This window comes from Octopus bimaculoides, chromosome 7, assembly GCF_046866305.1.
Source record: "Octopus bimaculoides isolate indiv1 chromosome 7, ASM4686630v1, whole genome shotgun sequence".
In the NCBI taxonomy this organism is placed as follows: domain Eukaryota; kingdom Metazoa; phylum Mollusca; class Cephalopoda; order Octopoda; family Octopodidae; genus Octopus; species Octopus bimaculoides.
In genome coordinates, this window is record NC_142934.1 from 9,600,051 (window position 1) to 9,620,023 (window position 19,973).

The 19,973-nt window shown below is 37.0% G+C and overlaps 1 protein-coding gene across 12 annotated transcripts in view; it reads left to right on the forward strand.

Moving 5' to 3' along the window:
- LOC106884453 (mediator of RNA polymerase II transcription subunit 25) overlaps positions 1–19,973 on the forward strand; it is an 87,768-nt gene that overhangs the window by 44,266 nt on the left and 23,529 nt on the right. For 7 of the 12 annotated variants that reach the window (XM_089354734.1, XM_089354741.1, XM_089354736.1 and 4 more), the window contains 2 exons: positions 2,580–2,654; positions 7,287–7,389. In XM_089354734.1, coding sequence (XP_089210860.1) covers positions 2,580–2,654; positions 7,287–7,389 — 178 coding nt within the window. Of the gene's footprint in view, positions 1–2,579; positions 2,655–7,286; positions 7,390–19,406; positions 19,455–19,973 lie in introns of all 12 variants that reach the window. The other 5 variants (XM_089354732.1, XM_089354737.1, XM_089354733.1 and 2 more) reach the window with 1 other exon arrangement.

The following is a 19,973-nucleotide window of genomic DNA, read 5'->3' on the forward strand; positions in this document are numbered from 1 at the left end:
ACAATAATAATCGTATCATGACTGGTTCCATTCATTCATCATTAAAAATCTTGTTTTGCATGTGATTTTTTTTTACTTTCCTTTCTTTTACAAAAAAGCTACTAACCATTTTTTTTGTCGCTTTGTCTGTCATTATAACCATTAACCCTTTAGCATTCATATTATTCCGTCAAATTTGATCTGTATTTATTCACATTGTTTTGAATTAATCATGCATTTTCTTGTATCATCAAGATTTCAATAATGTAATTGTTTATTTTAGAATGACATTGTAGGGTAGGTGTGAGAGGCCAGATCAAATTTAATCCTTATTTATTCACCTTGATTTGAATTAATTGTGCATTACCTTGTATCTTTGAGATTTCAGTCAGTGATGTAATTGTTTATTTTTAGAATGACATTTTAAGTTAGGTGTGAGAGGCATGATCTGGCCAGTTTGAACATAAAACCAGCAGAATATTTAGGCCAGTTATGGTCAGTTTAAATTTCAGGCTTTGGTACAAAGGTACTATAGTAGAAACCCATACCATCAAAGTGACACTGGGGTACAAGTATACGAAGCCCAGTATACCCATCATGACTACCCGTCTGATAAGGGTACACCAGGCACATGCATCACAACCATATGTGCGTGACATGGTGATCTCATGTCAAGATAAACAACACATGACTTTGCATGTGGGGCCCAGGTGGAATTTTCTTCAGTTCGAGTGGACCATTCCACTCAAAAGGCCACTAATTATTATTATTATTATTATTATTATTATTACTAGGCAACTCCTATGAAGATGACTTTTACCTTTCATCTTTTTGGGGTCAATAGGTACCACTTGAGTACCAGGGTCAGTGTAATTAACTAGCCTCGTCCCCCAAGTTTTCGGGCCTTTTGTCTATAATAGAAAGAATTAGAGGTGGCAAGCAATGTTTCATTGCATTTCTTCTGGCTTTGCATTCCGAGTTCAAATTCCACTGGGATTGTCTTCCCTTTTATTTTCTCCGGATCAACGAAATAAGTACCAGTTGATCACTAGGGTTGATGCAATTGGTTAGGCTTTCCCCTAAAAATTGCCCTTTCATCCTTTTGGTGTCAATGGAGTAAGTCCCTGTTAAGCACTATGGTCAATGTAATCGACTAGGCCCCTCATCCACTCCCAAAATTTCAGGCCACCCTAGAGTAGATAGGATCATTATCATTATTATTGTTATTATTATCCATAGGCATCAAGCTGGCAGAATCGTTAGCATGACGGGCGAAATGCTTCGTGGTATTTCATCCGTCTTTATGTTCTGAGATCAAATTCCACCGAAGTCGACTTCGCCTTTCATCCTTTCAGAGCCGATGAATTAAGTACCAGTCAAGTACCGGGGTCGATGTGATTGACTGTCCCCCTCTCCATAATATCCAGGCCCTGTGCCTATAGTAAAAAGGATTATTATTATTTATCGTTATCATCATCATCATCATCATCATCATCTGAACATTTTCCTGCCTTGATCCTAATGTCATCAATATATATCCAAGCTTTATAATTCGCCTATTGTCTTGTTTGCTCTGTACTCTGTACTTCACTGAAATGGCTATATGTAAAAAACATATTTTGCTGTTTTCTTTTTATCATTGTTATTGTTATAATTGTTTTGCTCTGTATGAAATTGCATGTTTTATATATATATATATATATATATATATATATATATATATATACACATACACATATACATATATGTATATTCATATAGGTACAATGTTGACTTTCTGGACACTTATGGTTCGGAACCTCTTGTAATCCATACTAGTTTCCAAGCAGGAACTTCAAATTCCTGCAGCCACCGGACTAGTTTAGTGCGGTGCTCTGCAACCTTTTTTCACTTGCAATACACTTATATTCTTTTCAAAATTCGACAGCGCACCCGAACTAAAAATATAATTAAAGGTATAGGCGAAAAAAAATTGTTCAGATTACACTGTGGCACACCTAGGAGCATTGGTTTAGTGGTACCTTGCACATTACAGTATTAATAAACTTGTTTAGCATGCTGGGCGAAATGCTTATTGGTATTTCGTCCATCTTTACGTTCTTAGCTCAAATTCCGCTGAGGTTGACTTTGCCCTTCAGGGTCGACAAATTAAGTACCAGTTACGTACTGAGGTCAATTTAATCGACTGCCCCCCCCCTCCCCCAAAATTTTGGGCCTTGTGCTTAGAATAGAAAAGAGTATTAATAAACTTGTATCATTTATACTGATATACAGATACCTATATTTCATTTAATTATTCAATTAAATTTAATATTCGTTTAATTTAACATGTGTTGACCGAGGTGACCTTTACTGGCGTGGAAAAATAATTGGTAAACCAGAAAGGCTTTGGATGCAAAGGTCCTAGAGAGACAATGTTGTACCAGTATATATATATGTATGTGTATATATATGTACATATAATATATTAATATATATATATATATATATATATATATAAACAGCCTTTGCTGCTGCAAAACTATTGTATCCTACATTTATTCATCAGTATCTTTTGTTCTCTTTTCCTTCCCTTTCATTCATTTTGGAATGGTTACCAGATGCCAGGAGGGATGAGCCTTGTTACTGGACAAGTTCAACCGCAGATGTCTATGGATCAAGGCCAAACTAACATGGTAGGTTCAGTTTCTGAATTAATCTCATGTTACTTTTTAAACTTTTATTTTAGTTTGTTTGTATTTAATTTTTTCATATTTCATAATCATAAAAAGACAAAAAAAAAAAAGAGAAAAAAAAAAAACGAAAACAAAGGAACAGTTTCTCCTCTTTGTTAGATAGCAAGGTAGAGTGAATATGTCTGAAAATTCTGAAATTTATACGGATGTTCATGAAGTAATTTATTCCAAGTATTCTTACCTCATCATCATTTAACATCCTTTTTCCAATCTTGCATGGATAGGACAGGAGTTTCTGAGGTATATTTTCTATGGTCAAATGATATTTAACCAAGGGCTCTAGTGCTTGTACCAAATCCACTACTTTGACCATTTAGCATTCGTATTATTCTGTCAAATGGGATTCTTATTTATCCACATTGTTTTGAATTAATCATGCATTAGCTCATAGCTTCGAGATGTCGATTATGTGATTATTTAATTTATGAATGACATTGTAGCATAGATGTGACCACATAGATGTGGTCAGTTTGAACATAATACTGAGAATATTTGGACTGGATATGGCCAGTTTAAATGCTAAACAGTTAAAGTATGTAATTACAGTAATTCTTTAATAATGAGAGGGTGTGTGATAGTGTTTGAGAGACACAGATAAGAAAAAACTGAGCAAAGTAGTTGGTATGGGTCCTGGAGAGTGAACACAAAAAATGGATTTCAAGAAGAGAGAAGATGAATGAATTGAAAGTGAGTGAGTAGAAGTTGTTTGAGACTATCCAGCTTTGAAGAGGGGAGGCCACTGCTGACCTCATGCTAAAATTCGAAACAGGCGTAGGAGTGGCTGTGTGGTAAGTAGCTTGCTTACGAACCACATGGTTCCAGGTTCATTCCCACTGCATGGCACCTTGGGCAGGTGTCTTTCTACTGTCGCCTTGGGCCGACCAAAGCCTTGTGAGTGGATTTGGTAGACGGAAACTGAAAGAAGCACGTCGTATATATGTGTATGTGTGTGTGTGTATATATGTATGTGTGTGTATATGTTTGTGTGTTTATCCCCCAACATCGCTTGACAACTGATGCTGGTGTGTTTACGTCCCCCGTAATGTAGCGGTTTGGCAAACGAGAGTGATAGAATAAGTGCTAGGCTTACAAAGAATAAGTCCTGGGGTCGACTTGCTCGACTAAAGGCAGTGCTCCAGCATGGCCACAGTCAAATGACTGAAACAAGTAAAAGAGTTAATCTTGTATTAATTATGTTACACTAGGTTAGAAGAATTTAATAATATCCAAACTTGGAGAACTTTGCTTTGTCCAAACAATTCCAGCCAATACCATTCATTCATTTTCTTTTTTCTTCGGTGTTGTCTTGTTTCCTCTTAAAACAGTATTTATTCTACATCTGCCTACATACCTCATTTCCCGATCTCTCTCTGTACCCTTTAAATATTTTCTTTTTCTTGCCTGCTTTTCCTTTACCTCACCATTCCTCTCTACCTGTGTGGCTAATTACATCTGGTGCTTTCTTTACCAAATATTCTCTCTTCGTGTCACATAGTGCAAAGACTTGCCTATTTATTTGTACTACGTTTACTGTTTCTCTTTCTGCTTTCCTTGCATGTTTTTCTCACTAAGATCACAAGCTCTTTCTCTGAAAAGAAACCAATGATATAAAAAATGTTCTTAATTACTATACAATTTAATTACCATACAGTATTACACCTCTATTATTTGACTTCTATTTTTTTTTACAACAGATTTCTATTATTGCATTTTCTGAGTTAAGATCCAGGTATATTTCAGCTGAACTGAGAGATGTAAAGAAAAAGAGCAGTTAAAACTCTGTTTTACAAAAGAATATACAATTCAGTTGTATACAAAAGACCGTGATACATGCCATTTTTGTTCAGTCTGAGGAAGTCCCAATTTAGCAGATTTATGGTCAATAGTGTTCTGGTTGAGACCATCTTGTCTTTGCCTGGAGTAGATTTATGGTCAAAAGTGTTTCAACTGTTTTTGTATAGTTAGGACTGTATTATCAAGTGTATATTTTCTTTTCTATGACAGTTACGTATGAGTTGGAAAGCAGTGTGGCTGCTGTTTCTTGTGCGTCAATTAACCACCTAAAGACTCCTTTAGAAATGCATCAACTAAATAGGATTGGAGCATATGTCAGACTGAAGTATAACTAAAAATACTGAATTTTGAGCCATCAGATGCCAGTTCACCTGGAAAGAAACAATGCAGTTATTAAAAAGAAGAATTTGGAATTAATGCATGCATGATTTCACAGCTCTAGCATCACTCCTTCATAGTCAGCCTCTGAACTTTTCAGCCTCCTCCACCCCCACCCCCCACTCCTTGCAAATCAGCCCCACTACTTTTTTTTTTTTTAAGTGTGTTATTTATTTTATTGGTGTCTTTTGCTGAACCACTAATGTTACAGGGACATAAACAAACCAACACCTGTTGTCAAGGGATGGTGAGGTGGGGTGGCAACAAACACAAAGATAACTTATAGGGATTACTTTTGCAGAACCCCCCCACACACAGTTTTTGTATTTTCTTTGCTAAGTCTTGCTATTTTTCTATTTTTTCCCCCTGTTTTTTACCATTACATTCATATCAGCAATCATAGTCACACCTATAGTAATGCACTCTTTCGATACTACTACTACTACTTACATTCTAAGTTCAAATTCCACCAAGGTTGACTTTTCCTTTTATCCTTTTGAGGTCGATTAAATAAGTACCAGTCAAATACTAGAATTGATGTAATCAATTGCCTCTATTCTCCCAAATTACAGACATTGTCCCTATTGTAGAATGGGTTATTATTATTATTATTATTATAATTATATTGTATATAATGGCAGCGAGCTGGCAGAATCGTTAGCAACGCATGGCAAAATGCGTAGCAGTATTTCTTCTGTCTTTACGTTCTGAGTTCAAATTTTGCCGAGGTTGACTTTGCCTTACATCACTTCGGGGTCAATAAATTAAGTACCAGTTACGTACTCAGGTCGATCTGATCAACTGCCCCCCCCCCCAATTTCAGGCCTTGTGCTTATAATAAAAAGGATTATTATTTTACTTGAGAAGCATAGGTAGGATGAGCCTGCAAATTTAGATGTTTGTTTGATGTTGTTGAAATAGTTTATGGCTGGATATTCCCCTCAATGTTAATTTTTCAACCATCAGTAGTGATTGTGGGCTCCCCACCCATCTGTTTTCTCTAACTTTTTTTTCTTTTTAGCTGTATCGACTGTGGAATTAGATCAATTAACCTCTGTATAAGGATGTGAAATGATGCCTGTAGAATTTTTTTTTTTTTTTTTGTAACCAAGTACCTCTTTGCCAGTGGTCTAAAACTTCTGATTCTTAACTGTTACCCTCGCTCAATCGCTATACCTCCACCATTCAAAAGCTGTCTCTTCAACAAATCTGTCACGCTGACCGCCCAGCTTGCTTTTGTCTAACCCATTCAAAGGCCTTGTCCTGTGCTACACTTCTATCACATCTTTCACTCAACTTGCACTTGTCTGAAGCTTAACCTTATGCCTACTACTAACCTACAGTAAGCAACATTCTATTTTCTATCCTTGATTCACTGCCCACCTTGCATGCAAACCAAATAAACACTGCACTCACTATCAACATACCATGAGCCCTCGCTTGCACATCTCTATTATCCTACTGTTACAGTTAACCACTCACCTCACCTAACTTCTTCCACTGTGGCGGCACATGGGTTAGTGGTTAGGGAGTCAGACTCGTGATTGTAAGATTGTGGTTTCAATTTCTGGACCAGGTGACACATTGTGCCCTTGAGCAAAACACTTCATTTCACATTGCTCCAGTTCACTCAGCTGGCAAAAATGACTTGCACCTGTGATGGACCATCCAGGTGGGGAATATTATATATATGCTATGCGACCTGGGAAACTGACCCCTATGAATTGGCATGACTTGAGAAGGTTACCTTTTACCTTCTACCACTCCACCATACCTCTCCCAATAGACCACCACTCCTCTACTGTTCAACTGATGCAGTTTTATCACCCATCAGTTAAAACTCTTGCTGTCACACAATTTGGTCCTCAAATACTGTTGTTCGACACCACCCAGATTCTGCTACACAGCGCCACACAACCAATTGTACTTCAAGCACTCAACCACCGCACCCCTATCATTCACTTAACACACTATGTGCACTAAATCACCTTCCTTTACTGATTGACCTCCATATATTTACCTCTTAAATTCCTACATCTGTACCCACACAGCTGTTACATCTTGCATGTCTCCCAGTAACCTCATTCTTATACAGATATAAACATGTATAAGCACCAAGCTTGTTATTTCTGAAGCATTGCATTTTACCATTTAGTCGTCTTTCTTCCCAGAGACTCTCCACATTCACCTTATCGGCCAGTGCCCTTCTATACACTTTGCACGAATCGCAATTCTACACCACCACCACCAATACCACCACAGAAACAACCACCACCACTGCTGTATCAACATCACACCTCCTACCCTCTTTCTCTCAAACAATTCACCTGTCTTGAATTACAAAAAAAAATGTAAAAATTAAAAGCTTTTGCCCTTGTTGTCCATCTTGTGTGTTTGCAGGCCAAACTTCAGCAAGCCGTGAAAGCCAAGGAGATGCAAGCCATGGGGAATGAACCTCCTGCAAAACGTCAACAAGTGATGGATGTTCGACAACCCTTGCTTGGTTTGTGTTGTTCACTACTCATCAGTCACTGATATAATATATATATATATATATATATATATATATATGTATATATGTGTGCATGTATATATGTGTATGTGTGTGTGTATATATATATATATATATATATATATATATATATATATATATATATATATATAGCTGTATAAATATATATATGTGTGTATATGTATATATGTATTTGCACGTGCATATATTTGAGTATATGTATATATACATGTCATATATGTACACATACAGGCATGTATATACATATCTATCTATCTATATATATGTGTGTGTGTGTACATTATATATATATGTACATTATAGATATGTATCATATATATATTTATATATATATATATGTATATACATATATGTATATGTTATATTAATATTATAGTATGTGTATGTATGTATACACACAAACACATATATATCATTGTCATCATATTCATATCATATTTATGTCCATTTTTCCATGCCTTCATGGGTTGGATGTGTCACTTCCAACACACTACCAGCCATGTCACTTGTTATGTTTCTTTGTCATCTCCATTTCGAGGCCAAGCCTCCTCACAAGATGAGCCTGCACTACTACTACTATTACTACTTCTTCACATACCTTCACTCAGGCTTCCCCTTCCATTTGGATAAGTTGGAAGTCTTTACTCATATGCCATTGTCCATACACAACCCCCTACCAGATCAGTTGTCTCTCTTGTATGCTCCATCTTATTTATCTTATCCACATTTTATTTTTCCTGTCCTGTTAGCTCATTCGTGCTCCATCGTTCATGCACACTAACATTTACACATCGAGCAGAGTATGCTTGCCTCATTTTTTTTCCCCATACATTTCATACGTTGTATGTAGAGAATGTGCCTTCACACACCCTCTGCGTTCAGTGTCCATGTTTCACTGTCTTTCAATGTCTCACTTCATACACAGGTAACACACTTATATAATTCATGGAGAGAGATTTCTTTTGATGTCAGCATAGCGACAACTTCTCAGACTTTTCCTACCTTGTTCTCACTGTAGCTATTATACACCTGGAAAAAACCTACCTTCGTTGTTGATTTGGTCGTGAGGGTAATAAAAGCTACCAACTAGTTCTAGCCATTTAGTGTTCAGATCATTCTGTCAAATGTAATGCTTATTTATTCACAGCTTTGAAGTAGTCGTATGTTATATTATAGCTTTGAAATTTCAGATTCGGTAATTATCTCTTTTTAGAATGACATTATAGGCTAGATGTGAGAAGCCAGATCCAGCATTTATCAGTTATGGGGAACACTTTATTACCCTAGGTTAACACAAAGCAAATGTTCTATATATCACAGTATCATAACTGTTAATACTACTAGTATAGACTAGTAACCACACCACTTTACTGGTTGTTGACGACTTCATAATGATACTGTACTTGGAGTACTAATCTTACTAGTAACAGTTATTCACTTAACTGTGCACACATGAAACACCCCCTCCACACACATACATTCTGGTTCTCCATTGGTTATGACAATGAGTGTTCCAGTTAATATGATCAACTGAACAACTTGCTTGTGAAATTAACATGCAAGTGGCTGAGCACTCCACAGACACGTGTACCCTTAATGTAGTTCTCAGGGAGACTCAGCGTGACACAGAGTGTGACAAGGCTGGCCCTTTGAGTTACAGGTAAGAATTATTTTTGCCAACTGAGTGCAGTGGAGCAATGAGAAGTAAAGTATCTTGCTCAAGGACACAATGTGCCATCAGGAATTGAATCCGAAACCTTAATGATTGTGAGCCAAATACCATAACCGCTAAGCTACCACCTGTGCCAGTGGAGCACTAAGAGCACCATCCGAGCATGATCGCTGCCGGAGCAGCTAACTAGCTTCCATGCCGGTGGCATGTAAAAAGCACCATTCGAATGTGTTCGTTACCAGCGTTGCCTTACTGGCACGTGAAAAAAACATTCGAGCGAGGTTGTTGCCAGTGCCACTGGACTGGCTCTTGTGCAGGTGGCATGTAAAAACCACCACTTGAGTGTGACCGTTGCCAGCACCGCCTGACTGGCCCTCATGCCGGTGGCATGTAAAAGCACCCACTACACTCTCAGAGTGGTTGGCATTAGGAAGGGCATCCAGCTGTAGAAACTCTGTCAGATCAGATTGGAGCCTGGTGCAGCCATCTGGTTTGCCAGTCTTCAGTCAAATCGTCCAACCCATGCCAGCATGGAAAGTGGACATTAAACGATGATGATGTTCTCGGTGTATCAACATTGTTTAACACCCATGCTCCATGGTGGCATGGTTTGTGTGGTTTGAGAGGACCTGAAGAGTCTAAGGACAGCATCATGCATCACTGTTTGTTTTGACATGGTATCTATGGCTGGTTGCTCTTCTTAATGCCAACCCATTACAGTATGTACTTGATGCTTTTTTTGTACCACCAGCTCAAGTAATGTTGCCATGTATTTCGCAGGACTGCAAAACCTGAGGTGGGGAAGAGGCTTTACACTAGTAGATGAAGGGGTTAAGGTATAAGGGATGAGAGTGATCAATAGAGGCTGCAAAGGGATAAATAGTAAGGACAAGGTGTCCAGCTGACACCTTCCCCATCAAGGTAGAAGTGAGTGGGGACAGAGGAACATAAAGTGTGGGTGAGAGGGTGAAGGGTTTGTAAGAGTGTATAAGTGGGAGAATGGACAAGGGAAGAGGAGGTAGGCAGTAACTGTAAAGATTGGTCCAACTCAGAGTGAGATTTTATCTCGATGCTTCTGAATTGCCCAATCATGTTTATTGATTTCTGTGTTTCGTTCATTTGTGAAGTTTATATGGTAACACTGTGTCAATTCAATAAGTAAATATCAAATTCCCTTACAAATATTAACCCTTTCGTTACCTTATTTATTTTGAGATGCTCTGTGTTTCTTTCAATTAATTTTAAATATAACAAGGAATTCAGTAAAATAACTTAGGAACATAAATTGAGACTAAGGTTTGGTGGAAGATTTTAATTCAAAACTTATGGAAACAAGACATTTGTACTACAGAACTAGAGGCAGTTTCGGCTGGGTTGATATCAAAAGGGTTAAGACTTCATATCTGCCTACATGGCATGGTTTTCTACAGCTGAATGCCCTTCCTAACACCAACCACTCTGCGAGTGTAATGAGTGCTTTATGTGCCACCGGCATGACACCTGGGTGCATTTATGCACCACTGGCACGGGTGCCAATTTGCATGACACCGGTATCTGCCATGGTAGAATGTTCTCATTGAAATAACCAAGTCCTGAGCTTCCTTGCTGTTGCACGAAAACAGCATGGAAGAATCTTTAATAAAAGAGGAGTATGACACCAAAGTGCCCCTTGGTGTTTTTCACAAATGGGTAAGAGTGTAATGCAGAAGTGTAAATGAAAGCAATAAGAAATGCAGACTTCTGAAATGATACTAAGGGACTTGAAGGGACTTGTGCTCTAGAAGAAAGTGATTCAAACTTGTGGTATGACACAACTTGATAATAAATGTCCCAAATAAGAAAGGTAGGGTATTGCAGGAGTGACTAATTAGTTTTAAATGAATAAATTAGCTCCACTAAATGTGAAGAATACTCCTTTTTCTGCTTGGACATCCAAATGTGTGTGCCATCATCATCCTTTAGTGTCTGTTTTTCATGCTGGCATGGGTTGGATGGTTTGACCAGAGTTGGCAAACCGGAGAACTTTACCAGGTTCCAGTCTGATTTAGCTAGGTTTCTATGGCTGGATGCACTTCCTAATACCAACCACTTTATGCTGGGTGCTCTTAATACAGTACCAGCATGAGTACTTTCACATGGCGTTGGCACAAGTGCTTTCATGTGGTGTCGCTATGTGTGCTTTTAAAGTGGCACCGGCACAGGGCTCTTACAGGCCAATCCTCTTCACCAGGGAATGTGGCCTTAACACTTCTGTTGTGGAGAACGGGTCTTCTTCAGTACAGCAAGGTGCCAGGTATCTTGGTTCTTTGCCATCTCCTCTGAAAGGTTCAATATAAGACATTAAAATAAATATGGAGCATTATACATTTAAACAATTTTTATTACTATCTTTATTACAATATATTCTGACCGAGACCTTTGGAAATGTGCTGTGCGTTAGAAGACCCGGCAAGCCAAGTGAGATCGTTGCCAGTGCCCCTGGACTGGCTCTTATGCGGGTGGCACATAAGATGCACCATTTTGAGTGTGGCCGTTGCCAGTACCGCCTGACTGGACTTTGTAGGATTTTCGAGCGAGATCGTTGCCAGTGCCCCCTGGACTGGCTCTTGTGCGGGTGGCACAATAAAATGCACCATTTTGAGCATGACCGTTGCCAGTACCGCCTGACTGGCCTTTGTAGGATTTTCGAGCGAGATCGTTGCCAGTGCCCCTGGACTGGCTCTTGTGCGGGTGGCACATAAAAGACACCATTTTGAGCGTGGCCGTTGCCAGTACCACCTGACTGGCCTTTGTGCGGGTGACACGTAAAAGCACCCACTACACTCTTTGAGTGGTTGACGTTAGGAAGGGCATCCAGCTGTAGAAACTCTGCCAAATTAGATTGGAGCCTGGTGTTGCCATCCGGTTTCACCAGTCCTCAGTCAAATCGTCCAACCCATGCTAGCATGGAAAGCGGACGTTAAACGATGATGATGATGATGATGATGATATTCTCTTTAAACGTCTGTCTGGCATATGTTTCTACTGCAAAGATATCCTAGGATGTGGTGTCCGTTTGCGTCCTGTTGATTCAGCTGCACTGAGGTTAACTATATCCTTGCAGCTTCATTCAAGATGTTGCCACTGCTAGAGTTGAGAGAAACAAACTATGGACATGAACTTAGTATTCCTTTGTTTCGTCTATTACATATGTTTCGGTAATTAATTAATAATATCGCACTAGAAATTTGATTCATAAATGCAGTTTATAAATTCAGCGTACATAGTCCTACCAAACATGCCCTGAGACATGGTTGAAATATGGATCACAGCCAGATTGGTAAATTTGTCAGACACTGAGCACATCCATTTCCAGCATGGTTTCATTCAGCCAGATTGAATGAAAGCTTGGTGTCTGTGTACATCAGTGGAATAGAAAGGAATAACAAATAATGGTGTAAAGTATAAGCCTTACTGTTTGTATTTGATGAAAAATTTGTTGGTATCCATTCTCATGTATCATACAGGAGGGTCATCTTTGAAATACCCGAGGAAAAATTTTAATGGTTTTAACAAGTTGAAATTATTTCCCTTCTTTTGTTTTGGTTTGGAGTAGCAGAGGGTAAATGATGTAGAGTTTCTCTGTAAGACATGTAATGGAACTTCAGTCTATTCTTGAATTCTGGTATCTTATTTAATTTATCCTGAATGGGTATAGCTTCCATTTACTGTTCAATGACATCATAACATCAGCTAAATCCACATGTGTGTGTGTGTGTGTGTGTGTGTGTGTGTGTTTGCTTTTGTGTCAAGTTATATATAATAAGCAGTTTAACATTAAACTGAAAGGGTATTCAATACTTTTTCATTGAGTACATGTATATTGAACTTTTACAAAGAAAAGGTCGACTGTGACTTCAAAGTTTTTTGCTTGCTTGCTTTGTTGTTTGTGGTCATAACACCTTTATGACAAATAGATCTGTTCAGGTTTTTGTTGCATTAGGTTTAGTTGTCTTTGTGTAGTTTTTCTTCATTGTTGTTAAAGATACTTTTGCTCAGCACATACTAGTCATTGATTATTGTGAAGACAGTTACAGTGAAGTGTCAGTGAGAAAGATATTGTTGTTTTGGAATAACCGAGGGATAGATTGTTTCAAAACCATTGCAGTAACCATTTGTTGAAGACACAGCTTAGATCTGGCGAAGACATTAAGAACTGTTTTGTAATAATTTTTGAATTACTTGAGTGGGTTGTAAGTTCAAATTTGCTTGAGTTACTAAGGATTGACCTGTGAACCAATGGGCTGTTAGTTCAAATGTGCTGCTGGTATTTTTTGTAGTGTTTCTGTACAAAATGATTCTTCTTTGCCTTGACCCTTAGTGTAAGCCCACCGAGTATTCTTGGCACTGTGTGTGCACTTGAGACACAGGAACCTAATTAACTCATTTTTTTGATACTAAGGTACTTTCCAGAATTCTCTACATTTCATGATGTAATACATCATATAAATGACGTGTCTTACAAAACTTCGTCATTTGCTTGTCGTTCCTAGATGAGGTTTGTTGTTCACCTTCAGTTAGGCTTTGAATAGTCAAAAGATATAAAAACTGGTTATTTTTATAACCATTTGTTCATGATGGGGTGGCAGGACACTTCAATAATTAAAAATTGACTTATCATTTTTTATCTACTTCACTTCAAATCATGTTTTAAAACATAATGAAGACCATTTTGCCTATATACACAATGGATACCACAATATAATTTTACAACATAGACTTGTAAATTTAAAGTATCCATTGCTTTATATTTGAGAGTTGCAGCTGGCTGATTTGGTAACATGTCAGACTGCTAAGTGAAGGGTCTATGGTTTATGTCATATTACCGGCACTGCACTGTGTCCATAGTTGAGGCACTAATTTCTCAAATAGCCAAGTTGACCAAGGTGTAAATATACATTGTGTGGAAATACAGTTAGCTATTTGCTATGAGAGTCTCACATATTGTGTACATTGGTAAGTGTTTTCCTTTATTAGTGTGCTGTGTTCTGTTGAAGTTCTTGTATGAGTGTCGCTTGGAATGGGATGCGTTCTGCCTTGTGGGTGATTTGCTGTTGATAACATAACACGAAGCCAAGCTCTTCAAACTATACTTTCAAATAGTAACTCTGAACAACCCAGTTGTGATAGCATTGACTCATTCACTCACTCATTCACAAACATGCTATCTCACTTTTTAACTCACTCACTCATTAATTCAACTCATTAACTAACTCATTACATATTTTCACTTCATTATTTTGTGTGTGTTTTTTTTTGTTATTTTTTTTTTTCTTTTTTCAATGTCTTCATCAATAATTTCAAATTCATAATAAAAAGAAAGTAAATAATTAAAAATTCTGAAGAAATTTAGATAACATCCTTGTCTATCCTTTACAGAATGGTCTGGTCTTAAAACATAAGCTTTGCTGATTTTTTTTACAATTCTATATCATAGCCATTGTCAGTACAACTATTTATAGCTGTATCCTCATAGCTGTATGCTCACACACACACACACAGACACACACACACACACACACACATTATATATGTATGTATAGATTGTATGTGTGTGTGTGTGTGTGTATATATATATATATATGTGTGTGTGTGTGTGTGTGTGTGTGTGTGTGTGTGTATATATATATATATATATGTATGTGTGTATATATATATATATATATACATACATATGTATGTATATTAAAAATGAGCTAAGAGAAAATAACTCAGTAGCCAGTAGCATGGATTCAAGCAACGTAGACAAATACAAGTATATCAAATGCAATTCAATATAAATTCTTGACTCATTAAAATTATCCTTCCCTCTAAATGACGTATCATAATTACTGGATGATATTTAAGGCCAGTTCCGGTTCAGAAGGAGAACCATTTGTTAATTATCATACATTGTCTAGAGGTAGAAATGATTTTAATAAATCTAGAATTTACATTGTATGGTACTTGACATGGCTGTATATGTCTAGATACATATATTGATATATAGACAAATATATATCTCACCATCATCATCGTTTAACATCCGTTTTCCATTCTTGCATGGGTTGGACAGTTTGTCTGGAAATTGGTAAGCTGGGGAGCTGCACCAGGTTTCAACCTTATTTGACGTGGTTTCTACAGCTGGATGCCCTTCCTAATGCCAACCACTCCAAGAGTCTAGTGGGTGCTTTTTACGTGCCAGTTATGAAACACCGGCATCGGCCATGACTACAATCTCACTTGGCTTGACAGGTCTACTCAAGCATGGTATATTACCAAAGGTCTTGGTCACTTGTTACTGCCACCATGAGGCTCAAAGCTCGAAGGGTGCGTTGTACGTACCACCGGCACAGGTTCCAGGTATGCGGTACTGACATTGGCCACAGTTACAACTTCACTTGGCTTGATGGGTCTTCTCAAGCATGGCATATCATTAAAGGTTTTGGTCACTTAGATAGTACATCTTGTGTGTGCTGTTAGATGTACGATTGCTACTGTTTAGTTTAGAGCTCCATTTAGACTATCATCATCCAGCCTGCTTCCATTATAGTGGTTTGTTTACGACTATGTACAACAGTATTACTGGTTATGATATGCAGAGCAAATATAGAAATCTGTTATGATTAAGCATCCTCTTGCACTTGGAACATTGAATGCACACGTTCCAAACGACCACAATAATGGAATGTACATAGAGTACAAATGGTATAAACTTGTGTTTATCATAATTTCTTACACAGTGTTTACTTTTCCATTAAGGTAAGATCAACAAAAAAATGTACTCTATCCAGTGTGAGAGATAAATATAATTTAATGTACAAAGTATAGAGATACTAGCCGCTAATAGTTTCTTGCTGTGGAAACATGTGTCTAGGCAGGTTTTTAAAACATGCTGTATGTCTCCAAGTAATCTTTTTCTTGATCTTATCTTAACAGAACAGTAAGCCACACACACACACACGCACACACACATATAGTATGGAGGAAATGGCTAAGGTCAGGTGAGGTGTGAAGTTGAGTATTTCCAGAGAAACACTTGACTCGAATACTGGGCTATCAATGCTGTTTGGTTCCTGGCCAAACCCAGAATTCTTCAGGCGTAGTAAATCCAAGTTGCATGACAATTACACCATCAAATGGGTTTGGCGAAGAGTAAATAATCTAAGAATTCTTTAACACATCTTTAATTATAAGTTACGATTGTTTCCGTATCATCTAGAGATGGTACAGAAACAATTGTAACTTATAATTAAAGATGTGTTAAAGAATTTTCCTTGTCGCCTTCTTGTCATTGGATATATATATATATATATACATACACACACACACACACGCACACACAGAGTAGTACCTCGGTTTACAAATACATCTGATCACAAATAAATTATGCTTTATATATATATATATATATATATATATATATATATATATATATATATATATATATATATATGTCAATCACAGAGATGTGAGTTCGAGTCTCATGGCTGGCCGGTAACGTATTTTTCTGCATTATATGAATAATTTATCTTGATCACGCTATTTATAGCATTATCATGCGTTTGAGAAATAAATTTATTTCTGTATCATATATATATATATATCCATATATATATATATATATATGGAGATATATATATATATATATGGATATATAAAGCACGGTTTATTCGTGATTAGAGTGTTTGTAAACCGAGGTACTACTGCATACAAAATTATATATAATAAAAAAACCATTCTGAACTGCAAAGTTTTGTATGTCTTTAGTGCCAGCCCAGTTTGACTGGGATAGATAAGGATATATTTAAATGCTATAGCAAACCTTAAATACCACACTCCCTTAATAAAAACAACCCCCAAAACCTGTTACTTTTCTTCAATGTTCGCTATTTCACTATTGTTTTCATGCTTTTTGTTGCTTCTTTTATGTTTTTTGCATTTATTCTAAACATTGAGTTTTTTTTTTCTCTCTAAATGCTGCAAATATTTCTGTCTTACAGATCATGTTTGCTTTTCAAATTATTATTTTTTTTTTTTAATTAATTAATATTTTATTAATCATTTGTTTTCTCTTTCTTTTCTGTCTGTTTTCTGTTATAATTTTTAAAACTTTTCTGTTTTTCTTTCTTTATATTTTTTTTTCTCTCCTGTGTCTTAGTTCTGCTCTTAACTTCTTTAATAACTTAGTTGAATTAACAGTAAAAATTAAATGCAAACACACACGCATATATACACACACACAAATCCTTTTCTTTCCTTTACATCCTAATTAACATGTTGGCGTGATTTGGTGTGGCTGTTTTGATGCTGACGATTTGGCACGCCTGATTGGATGGGCATTCAGCTTGCTTTGATGGTGGTACTTTTTGGCACTAGAAGCACACACAAACATGCATGTGTAATCAGAATATACACATACAGACAAGAGAGAGGGAAAGAGTGTGGGAGAGAGAGAGAGAGAGAAAGAGAAAGAGTGAGAAAAAGAGAAACTGAGAAAGAGGGAGTGAGAGAGGGGGAGAGGAGAGAAACAGATAGAGAAAGAGAGAGACAGTGAAAGAGAGGATTGTGAGAAAATGGGAGAAACTGAGAGAGTGGAAGAGAGATGTTACACATACATAGAGGTTGATACATAAACAGATATATATATATATATATATATATATATACACACACACACAATCATAGCTGCTGACATATATAGTGAGAGGGAGAGAGAGAAATAAAGAGAAAGCAATTACATATACATACAAACATTGGTACACACTTAAACTGAAGGGGGGGGGAGAGAGAGAGAGAGAGAGAGAGAGAGAGAGAGAGAGTCAGTCAGGCGAGAGACGGAACAAATGAGCAATTATAATGTCTGATGTCAAATAAGTCAGCATTGAATCAGTGATGCCAAATAGACGGCGCCAAAACAGCCATGCCGAAATGTCTCATACCTCCTAATTAATATATACATATCATTATTACTACTATTAATTACTTATAAAAGCACAATTTGGCAGATATGCTGTGGAGTGTCACACTAATAGAAGTTTTACCATGTTTAGTTTTGTTGCTCTATATTTGTAGTTCAAACCCTTCCAGTGCTGACTTTGTCTTTATCCTGGTCAGGCCTAAACAAGATCCAGTGATAATCATGGACTCGATTCCATTTGAAGTTCAAATCCCCATCCCTCCACTACAAAATGCATGGCCATGTACCATATTAGAAATTGACTAACCTTTAGCACACTGAAGATGCACCATGTTGCCAGATGAGGTTTCTCCCCTCTAGCTGCAGTCACATTGAGTTGCATTGAGAGGGGAGAAAACTCCTACGTCGACATGATGTGTCTAGAGCGTGCTAAAGGTTAATTAAAATAAGCTTTATTTTTTATTTTTAGTTTTTGAATATATGGAAGGACATTATTGTCTTGAGTCCTAGAAATCTTAGGGCCAGTTGCCAAGTTTCCATGGCACCTAAGTGACCGAAATCACAACAGTTCCACTGAATGGGATGCCAATCTGTCGTAGGGTTACTCCTTTATGCCTGAATAGATTGGAGCAGCATCAATGTGAAATGAAGTGTTTTGCTCAAGAACACAATACACCACCTGGTCTGGGAATCGAAACCACAACTGTGTCCAAGTGCAACACCCTAACCGCGGGGCCAAGCACCTTCAAATGAATGGAAACAGAAAAGGAAAGAAAAAAATAACAAAGAAATTAGTACACGTAAAATAATATGAAAATAATAAAAATAAAGTACATAAAAATACATAAACTGCAAACAAATGTAGATGATCGAAAAACATAGGAAAAGGATAAAATCTAAAATTGATACAGTATCAAAGTAGATAGATCCAAATATTGGAAAGGACTGTGGGTTTAACTCCTTTGTTACCATATTTTTTGGTGAACTATGCTGCCATTAATTATGAAAATAAAACTTTAGAAAATAGCTATGTCGTTAAACTGGTGTTTGGAACATAGATTAATGTGAAGATTTTCATGGAAGGTTTTGGTTTAGATCAATTTAGAACAGGAATTAATGTCTTAGAACCAAAGGCAGTTGCAAGTGGGTTGGTATCAAAAAATGGTTAACACTTTAAAACCTTTAATCTTTCGTGAACCGATGACTTGAAAAAAAAAAAAAGAAAGAAAAGAAAAAAAAACTGCTACAAAAACAACCCAAAACAACAACAACAAAACAGAACAAAATCTACTTCGTACGCTAAGCTGACTTTGTAAATGTGTTCAACTTGTTAAATATTATTAAACCAACTGACCCGACTTTTATATATCCTTGTAGATGGCTTCTACAATGCCGGGATGCACTCCCTACCCCATTTTTACAGTGGTAGGTAATCAAAATTTTCTCTCTCATTGACCAAATGGGGGCACATGCTGATCCCGGTCAAAGGCTTCTATTTTTTTTTTTTTTTTTAAATTGTGTCTCGGGGCAATAAACAAACAATCAAACAAATAATACAAGAAAACCCAACAAAACTGCCTGCGCTTTGATATCCCTACTTCCAACACAGACATTAGGTAATCAATGCACTTTGACCTCCTCCTCCTCATCCTCTGCCTCCTCCTACTCTCATACCTCCCAGCCTTCATTTCCTGCAGACCCCTCTGTTATGTAATATTGGAATCTTCCAAATATATATTTTGCTTATTTAACTTAATTTCATTTAATTTTATTTTTAGCTTTTATTAATGTTGTTGTTGTTGTCATTATTATTATTATTATTATTATTATTATTATTATTATTATTATTATTATTGAGTGAGAGAGCAGCATATGCCATCTAAGTGACACTGGGGTACAAATAAACAAAGCCCAATATACCCATCATGATTATTCATTTGATAA